The sequence below is a fragment of the Pinus tabuliformis genome, chromosome 4_1 (assembly GCF_031772625.1).
Source record: "Pinus tabuliformis cultivar Carrire ecotype Pingquan chromosome 4_1, CPIR1, whole genome shotgun sequence".
NCBI classification, from domain to species: domain Eukaryota; kingdom Viridiplantae; phylum Streptophyta; class Pinopsida; order Pinales; family Pinaceae; genus Pinus; species Pinus tabuliformis.
This window is the reverse complement of record NC_142303.1, coordinates 911280537-911296794: the sequence shown is the minus strand read 5'-3', so window position 1 is coordinate 911296794 and position 16258 is coordinate 911280537. Positions and strand designations below refer to the sequence as shown.

At 37.6% G+C, this 16258-nt stretch overlaps 1 protein-coding gene and 2 long non-coding RNA genes across 11 annotated transcripts; 1 reads left to right on the top strand and 2 right to left on the bottom strand.

Moving 5' to 3' along the window:
* Positions 1-5385: 5385 nt before the first annotated feature.
* Positions 5386-15563, bottom strand: LOC149179096 (elicitor-responsive protein 3-like). 9 transcript variants are annotated; one of them, XM_089420526.1, is made up of 5 exons: positions 15372-15563; positions 14385-14595; positions 6593-6671; positions 6355-6472; positions 5393-5700 (listed from the first exon to the last, which is right to left on the bottom strand). In XM_089420526.1, exons 2-5 carry the CDS (start codon positions 14533-14535, stop codon positions 5632-5634), a joined length of 417 nt encoding a protein of 138 aa, XP_089276652.1. In that variant the 5' UTR covers positions 14536-14595; positions 15372-15563; the 3' UTR covers positions 5393-5631. The 9 variants fall into 9 exon arrangements, 8 of the variants coding, with proteins under 8 accessions (XP_089276652.1, XP_089276651.1, XP_089276647.1 ...); XM_089420525.1 differs by lacking the exon at positions 15372-15563 and adding an exon at positions 14773-15357; XM_089420521.1 differs by lacking the exons at positions 5393-5700; positions 6355-6472; positions 6593-6671 and adding exons at positions 12446-13507; positions 15164-15258 and having other exon boundaries at positions 14385-15024.
* LOC149179098 (uncharacterized) lies at positions 7738-8551 on the bottom strand. The gene is made up of 2 exons (XR_016258896.1): positions 8256-8551; positions 7738-7994 (listed from the first exon to the last, which is right to left on the bottom strand). It is a non-coding gene; the product is annotated as an uncharacterized LOC149179098 (long non-coding RNA).
* LOC149179097 (uncharacterized) lies at positions 9603-10177 on the top strand. The gene is made up of 3 exons (XR_016258895.1): positions 9603-9730; positions 9837-9917; positions 10009-10177. It is a non-coding gene; the product is annotated as an uncharacterized LOC149179097 (long non-coding RNA).
* Positions 15564-16258: the final 695 nt, after the last annotated feature.

Here is a 16258-nt window from a genome sequence, read left to right as displayed (position 1 = left end):
CTCTTTGATTCGACTTTTCTACAGGAGCCCCGACGAGGAGTAGCAGGACTGACTGATTGGGTAGAGACAGATGCGGATGGAGCAGCAGAGAGAGCTATAGTGCAGGAGTCCCAGGACTGTGTAGAGCTAGCAGGCTGCAACAATGCGAGAGGCACAGGAGTGTTGCACCAGTGCAGGATGGCACAGAGAGGTGTGCAATGGTGCGAGATGCATGGAGTGTTGCAGTAGCTCAGAGGTCAGAGAGGGAGCACTTGTCAGCAACAGGTAGAGCTTCAACATCAGAGTATGTTTCTAGCCCAATAGAGGTCAGTTGGCATTTTTTTTTGTCTCTAGAGTTTCTAAAGCAACCACACTTGGTAGAAGCGTTGCATGTAGAACATTCCAAAGGTACATGATCAGGTTCAAGTTGAAGCCTTTCTTGTTGAGAGGGAGTGTTGAAAATGGCAACAAGAAATGCTAAAAATAGAAGTGCTAAAAATAGAAGTGCTAAAACTAGCACTGCTATAAATAGTAGTTTGGGTACCATTGTTGGATTGAGCAACAGGGAATGAAAAATGGAAGTGCTAAAAATAGCATTCTATTTTTAGCAGTTTAGGATAGATTCCTATTTTTAGTTAGTCCCTGGACTAGAAATAGGAAGTAAAATTCGAATTTGAACTTAACCGCTGTTTGAAAATAAATTAATTAATTCTCCATGAGTTAGTTAGTTGTGAAAAATAAAGCATGAAGTCTATGTGAGGACATGCAAAAATTTATCTATTAATTGAGGAATTTATCAATCAGTTAAAGAGATAAGGATGAGTTCCATATTGAGTAGTAACTAATTGGCTCAGTTAACTGAGTCAAGTCCAGTTATAATTGGTTTAAACAGTTTGTTTAAATTAAGTAAGTTCAGTTAGTTAATGCATGCTTGCATATAACTGTTGCACTTCAGATAACTGAAGATTCACTCATGAATAACTCATGCATGTCAATTTAGACAGAGACCCAGTAGTTGAGATCAAAGAAGGGACAATGTACTATCAGTTGGATGAATATTTTTCCTATAAAGGAAGCTCATCCATGATGAGGATTTATCTCCTTCAGGACTGCGTAGTCGGATTAGAGGTTAGTGAGTGTGTGAAGAGGCCAATTCACACAAGTGACTGCACTAGACCCCAATCAAAATTGTGCAAAGAAATAGGAGGCTTGGAGAGCAGAGGAGAAGGTTTGAGAGAGGCCTTTGGCTGTCTATGAGCAGCAGAGGGATTGCAGAGAGAACATGATAGCTTGTGAGCTGATTCTTTTTGTAATCCGAACTATATTTCCACTTGTATGATAATACAGAGTTGGGGTTTTAGGCTGAGGCTTTCCCCTGGTTATATCTTCTATGTTATGTGTGATTGATTCCTTCTTATCAGTTATATGTGTTCTTATTGATGTTGCTCATGTTCGATAGTTTCCGCTAAATTGGTTGTAGAAGTAGATCAAGTATTTTGCTTTAGTCTATTGCATTATCAGGTGATCTATAGGTGGGAATTTCTATAGGATTATTGAAGACTATGTTCCTAGACAGTGGCTCACCATTTTAGACAGTGATAGATACAATATAGTGGAGTATTGTGAAAAAATATTATTAATAGTGGTTTGACAATTGAGAAGTCCCTTTGGCAGCGACTTCAACAATAAACTCTAAAATCCAAGTGAAGACAAGAGCATAAGTAAAGTCAAGCACTAGTGAATCACAAGACATGGTAAGAGAAGCATTTGGGGAAAGGTTTAGAAGAATATTTTCTTGAAGGAGGATTGAGGTTAGCATAGTGTTTTGGAGCATATTTTAAAGTACTCTTGAAGGAGCATTTATTTTGAAGATTCTTTTGGAGTACATCAAAGATACCATGGAACATTTTTTAATAACTTGTGAATACCTTGTATGGAGTCTTTGTGAAGTGATATTAAAGAAGATCCTAGATTGGAGCAATCTTGTTGAGTTTCCTTGACTGACCTTCGAGACATTTGTTGAAGACATTCTGAGATACTTGCCTTGAAGACCTAGTGGCAATAATGTTGAAGACAATGATGCATTAGCCATCATGAGGTGACTTTGGAGAAAGTTTTTTGGGTACCATGAAGAACAATGGAGACACCTTCATGTGAAGAAAAAGGTTGTCATTGATGAAGTGGTGTGGAGAATGATTGAAGGCATAGTTGAAGATTGACAGGGCTCGTTGAAGAAGACATTGGGAGCCGTGAAGGATAACCAAATATATCTTAACAAAGTAAAGCAAGGGTTGGAGCCCAAGAGGTTGGAGCCTCGAAAAGACAAGGTTGGTTCCTTGGAGGATAGGGTTGGAGCCTTAGAGGATCAAAGTCCTCAAGAAACCAGTTCGGAGCCTGAACCATATATATGGTTGGAGCCCTTCAGGTTGGTGCCTCAAAATTAACAATGTTGGAGCCTTCAAAGTCCAAGTTAGTGCTTGGAAAATACAGGTTGGAGCCTGGGAGATTGAAGATCAGTGTCTTCATCTAAGGGTTGGAGCCCTACATGTAGTGTACTTGATTTATTGAAGAAATTGATAAAAGAATTTATTCTTATTGTTCATTTTTTGTTCTAAATTTAAGTGATCTAACTGGTAAAAGTAACAATTGAAAAGGAATATTGATTCACCCCCCTTCAGAAATTTCCAACAATAGGTATCAGAGACAGTACCTTCACTCAAAGCCTGGAAGCTTGAAGGATGATCCTTAGAACATAAATGGCAAAGCCAAGGAAGACGGAATCCAATCCTCCTAAAGATGTCTCTTCCTCAACCTTGAAAAATGAAGACAATCAAATTGAGAAAGTTCTAGTGTTCAATGGAAAATTTGATGTATGGAAGGTAAGAATGAGAAATTCTTAATGGCTCAAGGTGTTGGAGTATGGGAATCAGTGATTACTGATAACACGATTGACGATGAATTCAAGGAGTACAATACAAGAGCAATGAAGGCAACTTTGAATGGGATACCAAATTCTATAAATGTAAATTTAGAAAAATGTTTGTCAACAAAAGGTATATGTGACAAACTTCATGACCTTCACTCAAAATGAGCATTAACCTTGACCAATAGTCAAGAATATGATGGAAAGCAAGAAAGAAATTTATAACCCATCAAGGAAGCTAAAAATAAGAATGATGACATAAAGGCCAAAGAAGATTGAGAAGAACAAAAAATCAAACAAGGCTTTGAAGAAGATATCTTGAGTAAGCATATAGCTTCCATGGAAGAGATTAATAGTTTGAAAAAGGAAAATGATGAACTTAAGAAGAAAGCACAAGATGCTGACTGGGACAAGACAAGGAAGGAAGTTGACATTTTCAAGCTTCAAGTACAAGAAAAAGATGAGGATCTCACCAAACCTAAGGAGGAATTTCATAAGAACAAAAAAAAGAATCATGAAGAAGTCATATCCATGAAAAATCAATTAAATAAGGTAAAGAAAAGGGAAGAAAAATTTTCAATCCACCTTGAAAAAAGACTTAAGAGCTTGAAAAAACTTGAAGCAGAGATTGTTCAATACAAGGAAGAGTCTCCTCCCTTAGATCTCAACTAGAAGAAGCAAGGAAACAAGCACGAGGAGGTGAGAAGGTGATGGAAACTTTAGCATTCATAGAAGGACAAGTTGATGAAGCAGAAAAGGAGAGAAACACCATGATATGTGAACTAGAAGAAAACGATGATGACATCAACAAGTTAAGATCATAAATCACTTATCTTAAGGCCCAAACATGTGAAGTAACCAAGATGAAGGAAGAAATGGAGATCATTCTATCAAATAAGGATGAAGTATGCAAGGAAATGAAGGAAGAAATTATCTTTCTTGAAAAGGAAGTTGACTTGCTGAATAAGAACTTGAAAATTTCTCAAACCCTAGATGAAATCCTAAGTCATCAAACGTATCCCCTTGATAAATCATGTCTTGGCAAGTGAATCCTTAAGCAAGAATGATAATGCTTCAAACATAAAGGATGTGAGGAAGCCTGGAAGAAATGTTGATGCTCCCAGTTCCAACAAAGGCAAGGAGAAGAATCAAGACAACATTAGAAGAAATCCTACTCCAAGGAGACTTGCATATGGTGTCAAGAATACAAAAGACAATGAATATCATCAAAGAATCCCAAGGCAAAAAGACTTCAGAAGTACATCAAGGAAATATTCATCTCCCAGGTACTAGAGTATATTTCTTGGTTATTGTTATTCTTGTACAAAATTTGGGCACATCGCAAGAGATTGCAGGTCATATCACAAAGACAAATATAATGGTCCTTGTCAATCTCCTAGAAGCAATTTTGCAAGAATAAGTCATGATTCCTCATTCATGAACAAGATGGAGTGCTTCAATTGCCATAAAATTGGACATATGGCTCGTGATTGTAACTTGACTTGGGTCCCTAAACAAGATAAAGCCATAACATCCAAGCCAAAGAAGAAAGTTACACAAGTATGGAGAAGGAAGCAAATTGGATCCAAAAATATCTCTAAACAACAACACATGTTGTTGATTTGATGAAGTCATTCTTGATATTCCAAGTATTTGATAACAAGACTCTGCCAAAGGAGATCATGCATACTGTTAAGGGGAGCTTATTATTCTTAATCATTCTTGCAGAAGTTATCTGTGAATGGGCCCTATGAAATTCTTGATGAGTCACACATGGACAATCATATTTTGATAGATCATTTGTTGGGAGAAACTCCATTGAAGAACGTGATTCCTTACTTATTCGATGGACTATTGTTGAAGATTTCTTCCACTTGATCATAAGGCAGAAATATTTCTTGTCTAAAGAAGCTAGAGGATTTTATGCAGGCAGGGGGAGTACTTTGGCCATAGACCACATTTCCAGAAGAAAGAAGCAACTTGATAGGGGGATTAAATCTATCATAGACCACATTTCTAGAAGAAAGAAACAACTTGACAGGGGGAGTACTTTGGCACCCCATTTGCATTGACATCAAAAGGGGAGAGAATGTTGGAAGGGAAAGAATATTTCCATAATGAAAAAGAAGGATATTTTTAATCAAGGTTTTCATTGATGCCAATATGGCATTGAACAAGTTGGAAAGTATTCTTGAGATGCCTGGTTCCATATGATGATAAGGTACATGTTGAACAAACTCTTGTTTGATAAAGATGTCATCAATGAAGAAGTCAAGCTATTAATATGTCAAGCCACCAATGAAGAAATATTAAGAAGTCCTAGAACTAGCATTTGCACCAGATGCTGCAAAGAAAATGCCGTAAGGCATAAAGTGCGGAAATCCATTCTGTATAGTCTCTAGAGAAATCACAACGTTTCACTCTTCAATGATTGGTAAAAAAGATAAACATCAAACCACACAAAAAGAGTCATAGTCCAGGAACGATGTGGATACACTCCAAATAAACATATTTCAGAATTTATGTGTTAGATGCGACACTGAAAGAGAGTCATAGTCGAGGAAAGATGCAGATATACTCCCAATAAACATTATTTCAGAATGATATACTCCCAATAAACACTATTTCAGAATTTCTTGCGTTTGATGTAAGAGTACATTCGATTTCTTTGAAGGTTTTCTATGTTATGTGACCTACTGGTAACTGAACATAACAATGGAAAGGAATGGTCAGTGGGAGCTTTCTTTCCACCCTCCGACCTCCTCCGTTGCTGCTTCCTCACCGCAATCTTCTTCTTCCTGCAATTTCCAATCACCGTAATATGAAAAAACATATTTAAGTTCATAGAATTGAAGTAATTTGATGGGAATTTATATGAAAAAACACAATTACATGTTAGGGTTATGGAATCGAAATTAATTTGATAATAAATTCTTGGAATATTTTAGAATTTGAGAATATGATAGAATCTGCCTGGTCAATTTGTTTGACCTGTTTCACCTTAATCTTATTTGTAATCTCTCTAAGATTCTCATATTCTACAATATTCATGGATCTTGAATATACTCAAAACCTACCATATTCATGGATCCATGAAATTCTAGAAAAGTATTTAACTTTAAAGTTTAAACTTTGTATTGCTCCCTAAGATTCTCAAATTCTATAATATTCATATATCTTGAATATTCTCAAAATCTACAATACATCCTTTATATCCATAGATCATTTATATCCTTAAATCCATTAAATTCTAAAAAGATATTTAACTTTAAAAGATCTAGAAGGAATAAGTTTAAACTTTTTATTGAAATTATCTTCTTACGTCTGTAAAACAAAATTTGAAAATGAAATTTACAGTGATTGGTCAATATCCAGAGCTAATATGAATCCATCCTATTACCATTCAAAAAAACGTTTTTGATATAAAGAGCCTCTGCATATATATAATCGACCTTAATAGTGAATGTGAGGCCAACTTTTATCTCCCCACAGTAGGTCTGGTCTGGAAGGACAACATTGTAGGAAGTCGGGGGTAGGCTTCCTTCCATGAATACTCCCTCCAGGGGAATGCTGTGCACCACAATCAGAAATATAAAGATATATGATCAGAAAACAGAAATATTGAAAAACGATGAAAGACCGCAGGATCTGAAAAAATGACAGATCATAATGCTGGAGACTCATCTGCACCTTGCTTCCCCAACGAAGTCATCCGCGTTTCCACTATCGCTGTCCATTATTTTTAAGGTGAGTTCAGTAACCCCGTCGGCTACAGTGAAAACAAATTGCTCATTCCACTTGGGATTGCTACCTTTACTTGCAATTTCAGAGATCCGATCTATTAATTTTTAACTCTATATAGCCTTCCAATAGTGTTTGGAGCTTGAATTTCCAACTGACATAATTCGTGACATCCAGGTTATTAGCTTCGTTTGCAGCTTGAATTTCCAATTAAGATAATTCGTGACATCTAGATTATTAGATTAGACTCTATTGAGAATCACAACAATCTCTTAGAAAATAGGATCTAAATTTAATCTTATAACATAATCGAAACAACAAAACAAACAACTTTTCTCCATTATTTCTAAATTTTCATTAAAATTAACCTCTAATCTTATCAAAATTCAAAATTCCAAATTCCAAAATGGTGAAGCAAAAAAAACCCATAGTATATATGCTTGAAAGTGGGGTCAAGTAGATTAATGTTTAAATTACAGTGATGCTATAATGTGTTTTTACCTTGGAAGCAAATAATTTAAGTTATATTCAGGTATCATGTCAATATTCAAAAGGCAAGCAAACAATTCCATTTCTATGTTTTGTTATTTATCCGTCGTCATATCACTCAAATAACTTCAGGAGGATATGCTATATGCTCAAATAGCAATCAGATTAGCGTAATGGTATATTTTGTTATATATGGCAACCAAACATTACCTTTTATTAATAATCATACCAATATCCAAACATTACAGAGATAATTTCATATTTTATTAATATCAACCTTCAAATAACTTACAAAATATGCCATATGCTTCAGTGTGTGAAAGTCGAGTAAAATAAAAGTCAAATTTCCATGATAATATATGCTGTAAAGCATGAACCCATTGGACACTCTCTAAATTATTGTGAAGTTATAAGCTGTGAAAAAATGAATACAGAGAACATTATCTTGTGTCTTTTTCTTATATATAATTCCAATAGGCTATGCTGGGCTAATTTAAATTGGTTAACAATGTGTTCACATTATTGATAAAAATGAACCAAATTGACTTTACTGGGACTTAATAAGTATACACAACCATATGTAATAAGTTGTACAACTTAACTCAGAAACAGGAGTCTATTATTACTCTCCTTTGATTTCATGGAGAATCAGTACAAAAGCCACAGTGAAAGCATGATCGATTCCCTCATACACAGTGATAAGAAATGTATCAGAAACATGAATCCATTACTACTCTCCTATGATTTCATGGAGAATTAGTACAAGAGCCACAGTAAAAGCATGATCGATTCCAGGGTACACAGTGATTAGAAATGTGTCCCTTCCCAACAAAAATTGTGAAACTGTATATTTACGCCTCATCTGTATTTAACAAATTCGTATAATAAGATGTTAAGTGGCAAATCTGTATAAAAAAATTTAAAATGTGTGCAATTAAATATAATTTAATTATAAATTTCAGAATATTTTGAAAATCTGATGAACTCCTATTAAATTTCTAAAATATTTTATAATCTATAATCGATATAAAAATAACCATGTATATTTCAAGACCTATAATCCAAATAAGAATGACCACTAAGAAAATGTTAGATATAAAAGTGTATATACTTGGTATTCTACCTGTGCAATGATGGTTGCACCCTGATAAATTGTACAGGATCGTCGAAAAAAACTGCCTTTCACTTTGAAATCGGTCTGGGCAGCAGAGCCTGACAAAGACACATTTAGAGTCGAAAAAAACTGCCTTTCACTTTGAAATCGGTCTGGGCAGCAGAGCCTGACAAAGATACATTTAGAGACGTTCTCAACTGAAACACTTTAGGTGTGCGTGCTGTGAAAAGCAGATTCTCTTGCTTGCTTTCCTCGCCTCTGTATGCTTCCCATTTCTGGTGAAGGCTTAGCAACTGTTATGGGAATTAAATGTTCAAAGGGGAGGGAATAATAACTTTTTTTTCCAATTAAATTTTCAATTAAATAATTATTAAACATTATTGAATGCTATATAAACATTCTGAGGGTCAAGTGAAATAGTCACGATATGAATGCTATGAGGCACAAATGAAATCTGCCCATGTGGAGAGTGTATCTGACACCAAAATATGCCAGGCAATTTTGGTGTCAGATACACTCTCCACATGGGCAGATTTCATTTGTGCCTCATAGCATTCATATCATGCCTATTTCACTTGACCCTCAGAATGTTTATATAGCATTCAATAATGTTTAATAATTATTTAATTGAATATTTAATTGAAAAAAAGTTATGTGAATCCCTTTTAAAGGGATTCACAGTTTTTTATTCCCTCCCCTTTGAACATTTAATTCCCATAACAGTTGCTAAGCCTTCACCAGAAATTGCTTGGCATATTTCTGTCTAGGTGTCAGATACACTCTCCACATGGGCAGATTTGCAAGCAAAACAGAATAGTGAATTGCTAAAGAATTTAGGCAACTTTGTTCATCATTCTTTGAGTTTTCTTGCAAAGGCTTCAGGTGAAGGTTATGGATCTATTGTCCCAGATGCCCCAGGGGTAAACACTCCATCAATTAAAACTCAGTAAAAAAATAAATTACGTTTTGTAAACATAGTATAACGCATAGGAAAATTTCTATACAGTGATTACGGTTCACGTCATAAGTCTCAAACTTAATGAATGTTGTACTTTACCATGTGATACACCCAAACTCGGCGTGAATGATGCACAGGTGGCAACCCAGTTTTCATTCCCGCTATCCAACTAATCTAATCGATGATTTTTTTTAATGGGCATTGTTTTCCATGCCCTGCTCTGCCACGATACGTGGCACGAGCAGGGTCTGTCTCAGCATAGTTTTCCTCGGGCTTGGCGATGCATCAACGGAGGATGTTGGCTGAGAAAATCTGACGGACAGCCTTGGTTTCATTTGGTACCAATCCTCCTGTCGACTGCCTGGAGTTCCTTTTTGTTTCTCTCCCGCTCCCGGAGCTCCGCTCTGCCCCTTCTCATGCCCTACATGCTGCTGGATCAACCTGCGGCGCTGGCTGGAACCACGATGCAGGTTCACTGCTACTACGCTATGGTTCATTCTTACACAGCAACTCTCAGGAAGGCCAGGTATCTCGGATTAATTTAAATTACCAAGGGCACAGTTTTCCTTTTCTGCTATTATTTTTTGTTTGTTTTATTCTCAATGCTTAACGATTACGATGTTTACCTACAGGTGTTTCAACGGAGGATTCTGTTACTTCTTCGAACAGAGAGTTGTGCTACCAGCCAGACCCCTCCGCTCTTAACTGCTCGGGTAAGCAACGACCTCCGTTTTTTTTTTTCTTTTCTGGGTTGATGGGTTTCTGGCCATAACTCCTTTGAGTATACTACCTTCTGGCTTCCAGGATTCCACTGTTGATGAGTGAGAAGTGGGAAGGGCCGATTGGCACCGTGACACTGCTGATACTCAGCGTTGTAGCAGAAGTTAAAGTATAGATTAAATATATTGAGTCCATAGTCCTCTTAGTGTCCCACGACTGATTTATTGAGTTTTCTTAGTCTTGTATGCCTTTGGAAAACCCTGGTCAGCTTCGCATATTTTGTATTTCAGTGTTACATTCTGAGAAGAGGGTTTTGTAAGTTTTTTTTTTTCTTCCTGAACTATGTAAAGCACGGTTTCCTAAATTAGGCATGCAACTAAGGGTTTGAATATGTATAATTTCCACTTGCATAATACTGCTGCATCTACTTGTATTCAGCTATATGTAATTGTTTTTCCTATTTATTAATATGGCTGTATTGAGAATTGTTAATCGATGTTATGAACACCCGAATGGTTCCCGAGTTCAGGTCTGAATGACTTAATCAGTTTAATTCTTTAGTGTAAGAAAGTTATATTTTATTGGCTATCGTTTCACTAAATACAAAGTTTTGTTGAGACTATTAGTGATTTTTCCTTCCCGTACAACCGAGGGTTTCTTTGTCGCAAGAGGTGTTTTATCATTTCCGGTATACGACGAGTCATCCTTGGCCGACTCAGGCCCAGGTTACCGTCGACCCTAAAGTCCTCCGGTCCTTTGGTAACGTTCAACTTCATTCTTAGCTAACACTTATCGGCCAGAGCTGGGCACAAAACTACTGTTACTACTTTTGTTTAGTAGGGACAGAGAGGTAAAAACTGTATAATTTCCTAATAACTGCTGTTGTTTTGCGTCCGTTGCTACAGGGTGTCTCGTCCTTGAGCTCTACAGCTCTCTAAGAAACCTTGCTGCGAAAGAGCTTCTGATTCTACTTACAATTACACAGTATGGACCATATCCCTGTTTGTTGGTGTCTTCTTTTTTTTCTTTTCTTTCCTACCCTTCCATTCGATAAGGGTTAACAGAGACTATTGTTTTCTTTAAGTTTACTATATAGTCTATCTGCTTATTTTTTTTATAGGAACTACATAGAATTACTCACGGAGTACAGGATTTTAATCCTAAATCTCATAGAGGAATTCTTTACATACTAAATGAAATACCCAGGCTTATTCTCTTAACAGAATCTACACCGAAATACACAGGTTTTTAATCCAACCTTTAAGAAAGAAATTAACAGTTTCCTAAGTCAGCTAGTCCTGTAAAATTTTCTTCTTTTATTGGCATACTGACTTTAGGATCGATGGTAACCTAAGCCTGAGTCGGCCAAGGATGACTCGTCGTATACCAGAGATGATAAAACACCCTTTGTGACAGAGAAACCCTCGGTTGTACGGGAAGGAAAAATCACTAATAGTCTCAACAAAAACTTTGTATTTAGTGAAATGACAGCCAATAAAATAGAACTTTCTTACACAGTAAAGAATTAAACTGATTAAGTCTTTCAGCCATGAACTCGGAGAACCATTCGGGTGTTCATAACATCGATTATCAATTCTCAATACAACCATATTAATAAACAGGAAAAACAATTACATATAGCTGAATACAAGCAGATGCAACAGTATTATGCAAGTGGAAGTTATACATGTTCAAACCCTTAGTTGCACGCCTAAATTAGGAAACCGTGCTTTACATAGTTCAGGAAGCAAAAAAGAAACTTACAAAACCCTCCTCTCAGAATGTAATACTGAAAATACAAAATATGCGGAGCTGACCAGGGTTTTCCAAAGGCATACAAGACCAAGAAAACTCAATAAATCAGTCGTGGGACACTAAGAGGACTATGGACTCAATATATTTAATCTATACTTTAACTTCTGCTACAGGGCTGAGTATCAGCAGTGTCACGGTGCCAATCGGCCCTTCCCACTTCTCACTCATCAACAGTGGAATCCTGGAAGCCAGAAGGTAGTATACTCAAAGGAGTTACGGCCAGAAACCCATCAACCCAGAAAAGAAAAAAAATGGAGGTCGTTGCTTACCCGAGAAGTTAAGAGCGGAGGGGTTTGGTTGGTAGCATAGCTCTCTGTTCGAAGAAGTAATAGAATCCTCCGTTGAAACACCTGTAGGTAAACATCGTAATCGCTAAGCATTGAGAATAAAACAAACAAAAATAATAGCAGAAAAGGAAAACTGTGCCCTTGGTAATTTAAATTAATCCGAGATACCTGGCCTCACTGAGAGTTGTTGTGTAAGAATGAACCATAGCGTAGTAGCAGTGAACCTGCATCGTGGTTCCAGCCAGCGCTGCTCACTGATCCAGTAGCATGTAGGGCATGAGAAGGGGCGGAGCGGAGCTCCAGGAGCGGGAGAGAAACAAAAAGGAACTCTAGGCAGTGGACAGGAGGATTGGTACCAAATGAAACCAAGGCTGTCCGCCAGATTTTCTCAGCCAACATCCTCCGTTGATGCATCGCCAGGCCCAAGGAAATCTATGCTGAGACATACCCTGCTCGTGCCACGTACCGTGGCAGAGCAGGGCATGGAAAACAATGCCCATTAAAAAAAATCATCGATTAGATTAGTTGGAAAGCGGGAATGAAAACTGGGTTGCCACCTGTGCATTATATACTTACTTCTACTTACTTCTTGAGATCTGGGGGCTGCCCTGACCTGCTCATGATGTCTCTTAAGAGGGGAAAAACACAAACAAAAAATGAACAGCAATGTGTCAACCGAAACTCGGTTACCGCACTCAAGATAACAACGCTGGTGCTTCCACGGCCATTTGTTTCAAAATTTTAGAAAGCTTTTGTATTATATAGTTGTGAGTGTAAATAGTTTGTTTAATAACCACAATATGCTTAACCCGCACACATTTTCATGGGAGCAAGTTAGCCTACATTTTATATTTTTTAGGGGTTTGAATTTGGTGGTAAAAAAAATTATGAAATGGTGTATTTTTGTTATTTAAAAAGGAATTTTTTAATGCATAAATGTCTTTAGGGTTTTCAAAAACTCTGGGATATTTGAAATGCTTAAATTACAAAGTTTAAATTTGGAAATTCTTACTAAATTTTGAATAAAATTGATGGTAAAAAAATTTTATCATCAATAAATCAAGTGGGAGACAGCTTTGCAGAAATCACTCCCATCTCTATTATACCTCGACTCACGGTTCGATCTCGGTGTCTCTATTCTATCAAACCCCTTTCTAGAACCCTCACGGTCCCTCCTGGGCGGAACCCTGCCGTAACTGTCCCTGGATCTCTCAAGCCCCCCATCGGTCTCGTGTTCAATTCTCTTCCTCGACATCCGGCTTTCATCCATTGATTTTTCATAGCCAAAGCTCCGGCTGCCGCCATTGTAGCTTTTCTTATAACTGCTGGGTCTACTGCTCTCCCCCTCCAAACCCTTGAGCGATCGCATCTTCACTCCCTCGGGCTCCCTTCGTCCCCTATCTTTACTATTACCATCACCCTCCATCAAATCCTCGCCATACGACCTCGGCCGCTTCATTTTTGAACGATCAATAAACAGCCTGAACGGTTTATTGAACCATAAATGAAAGAAAAACAAAAATATCATTTCTATAGCAGAACATAAATGAAAGAAAAACAAAAATATCATTTCCATAGCAGAACAAAATAGTAGAACATAAATGAAAGAAAAACAAAAATATCATTTCCATAGCAGAACGTAAATGAAAGAAAAAAAATTAATACAGAATCACTGATATACATTTAGGCAGCACTTCAAATTACAAAAAATTGTAATGAAGGCAGCGCTTAAAATTACGAAAATGGTAAAAGAGCAGAGCATAAATGTAAGAAAAACCATTAAAATAAAATCACTGCAATGAAATACATGGAGGCATCCCATAAGATTGACGAAAATGAAAATACATGAAGAAAAATCAATGGAAACTTTCTATGAGTAATAAAACCAGCTCTGGAATGACAGAATCATCAACTGAAACCCAAGTTTTATATAAAAAAATGGAACGACCGTGGAAAGGGTGATTGCTTTTCTATTTTTAGAAATTGATGTGGCTGCCAGGTAAACATGATATCTGGTGTCTTCTATTAAAGGAGAAATATTTAAACGTCAAGACAAAGACAGGCATACTGACATATCCGTAACCACGGGATAAAAAACAAAATAAATAAAACTGGAAATTTCAGTATTGAAGACTAAAAAATTAATTAAAAACCAGAGAAGTTAAAACCCAAAACACAGTTGGCAATTTCAAGATAATGACCGAATATTTTAGAACAACAATTGTTAAGCACGAAAAATGAAACAATAAGAATTATAAAATGTATGTCTGTCGAGTTCTTTACCAAAACAAATACAAATATATGCAAAGCTAGATCTAAAAAACATAAAAGAGAACAACAGAGATATCAGTAACCTACATGAATGAAGAGCCACCGCCCGATGCGTCTCGACCTCCTGACGCCCAAGATGCGTGCCTCTCATCCTCTGCGATTCCATATTCCGCCAACAACTGGGAGAGTGGAAGTATCTCACTTGGCTAATATCGCCATTGATGATTTTAACTCTCATGATGTCGTACTGACTGGCAGATTGTAGGCTTCGGAGGATTGAAACACTTCGAGTCAAACCCTGAGAGACAGGGGACAAAGGGTTTATCAGAACGGAGACAAAGGGTTATCAGAACAGGATTCTTTAGAGGAAACCAACAAGAGGAGAATCAAAGCCCTGTCGGACCTCCTCCATTGAGGGATTTCGATAGGGAAAAAGCCGCAACGGCTTTGGCTACCTTCGAATTCAACTGTCTACCTGCTATGCTGTTCAATTTCGGAACAATTGAAGCAGCCACCTCGTACTGACTGGCAAATTGCAGGCTTCAGAGGATTGAAACCCTTCAAGTGAAACCTAGAGAGACAAGCAACAAAGGGTTTATCAGAATGGGGTTCTTTAGAGGAAACGAACACAAGGAGAATCGAAGCCCTGTTGGTCCTCCTCCATTGAGGGATTTCAATAGGGGAAAAGCTGCAGCAGCTTTGGATGCCTTCGAACTCAGCGGTTTTCCTGCCATGCATTTCAATTTCAGCACAATTGAAGCAACCACATCGTAGTGACTAGCAGATTGCAAGCTTCAGAGGATTGAAACCCCTAGAGACGGGCGACAAAATGTTTATCGAAACGAGATTCTTTAGAGGAAACGAACATGAGGAGAATCCAACGAGGAGTCCAAATCCGCCCAGCCACTCTACCAGTTACTTGTCTGGCAATTTCTCCCCGCGGAGCAATTTATCCGGAATGCTTCCAGTGAATCAAAGAAATTAAATTAGGTCGAAGCAAGTCATTAATATGAACAAAAAAAACAAAAAAATGTGCATCAAAACAAAAAAATGTGCATCAAACTGATTACCGACCTTCGAAGAGGGGTGGCGTCTGGAAGAGCATGCTCACATGGCACAGGACGGCGAGCGCGTTGAGGCTGGTGATGTCGTCGTTCTCGATGAAGACGGAGTTGAAGGGCGGTTCCCAGAGCCTGTTCAGTGCCCTCAGGAATGTCGACTTTCCGCTCCCCCTCTGCACTAAATCGAAAGGCTAACAAACTAACTGAATAAATAATAATTTGGTAATTGAATAAATAATAGTTCGGCGGAAATGGTGATATCGAACGGCCAATAACATTTTAATCGTCTAACATGTCATCTGACGGTCGAAACGAGATCCACGAATCACCTTAGGAGAGTTATTTCCAAAGGGGAACGCCTTACGGCGTAATTAATTATGATATTTCCAAGTGTCGATCATGTGTCTTGATTGATGATTGAGACCTTAAGTGCCAATGATGTATCTAATATACAAGCCCTTGATGACATATGGAGGACTATACTTGATGATGTCATACGTGATGGCTCTTGATGACATGAATGTAGCACTATTACATGTTGACACTACAATGAATCACTTGGTGACATATGATGACATGGAGGACTTCATGATGACGTCAAAATAATATAAAGCCATCGTTGGAGTCATAACAATGAATAAGCCATTAATGACCTCATGTTGTCCCAAACATTTTATGCACAAAATATATATGGGTGTGGAGCCTGATTATCTTCTTTATTCAGAGGTATCGCCACATTAGACCCCAGTTTGTAATGTTCTGGCAATGCTGCTCGTAATATTTGTGTTGCAAGGGGGGTCCGGGGGGGGCGACTGCGATCTTTGGGAGCCCCCCCTGGCGGGGGATTGGGGGCAGTGCCCCCGAAGCTAAAAATAGATGTAAAATTGCCTTATAAAATGT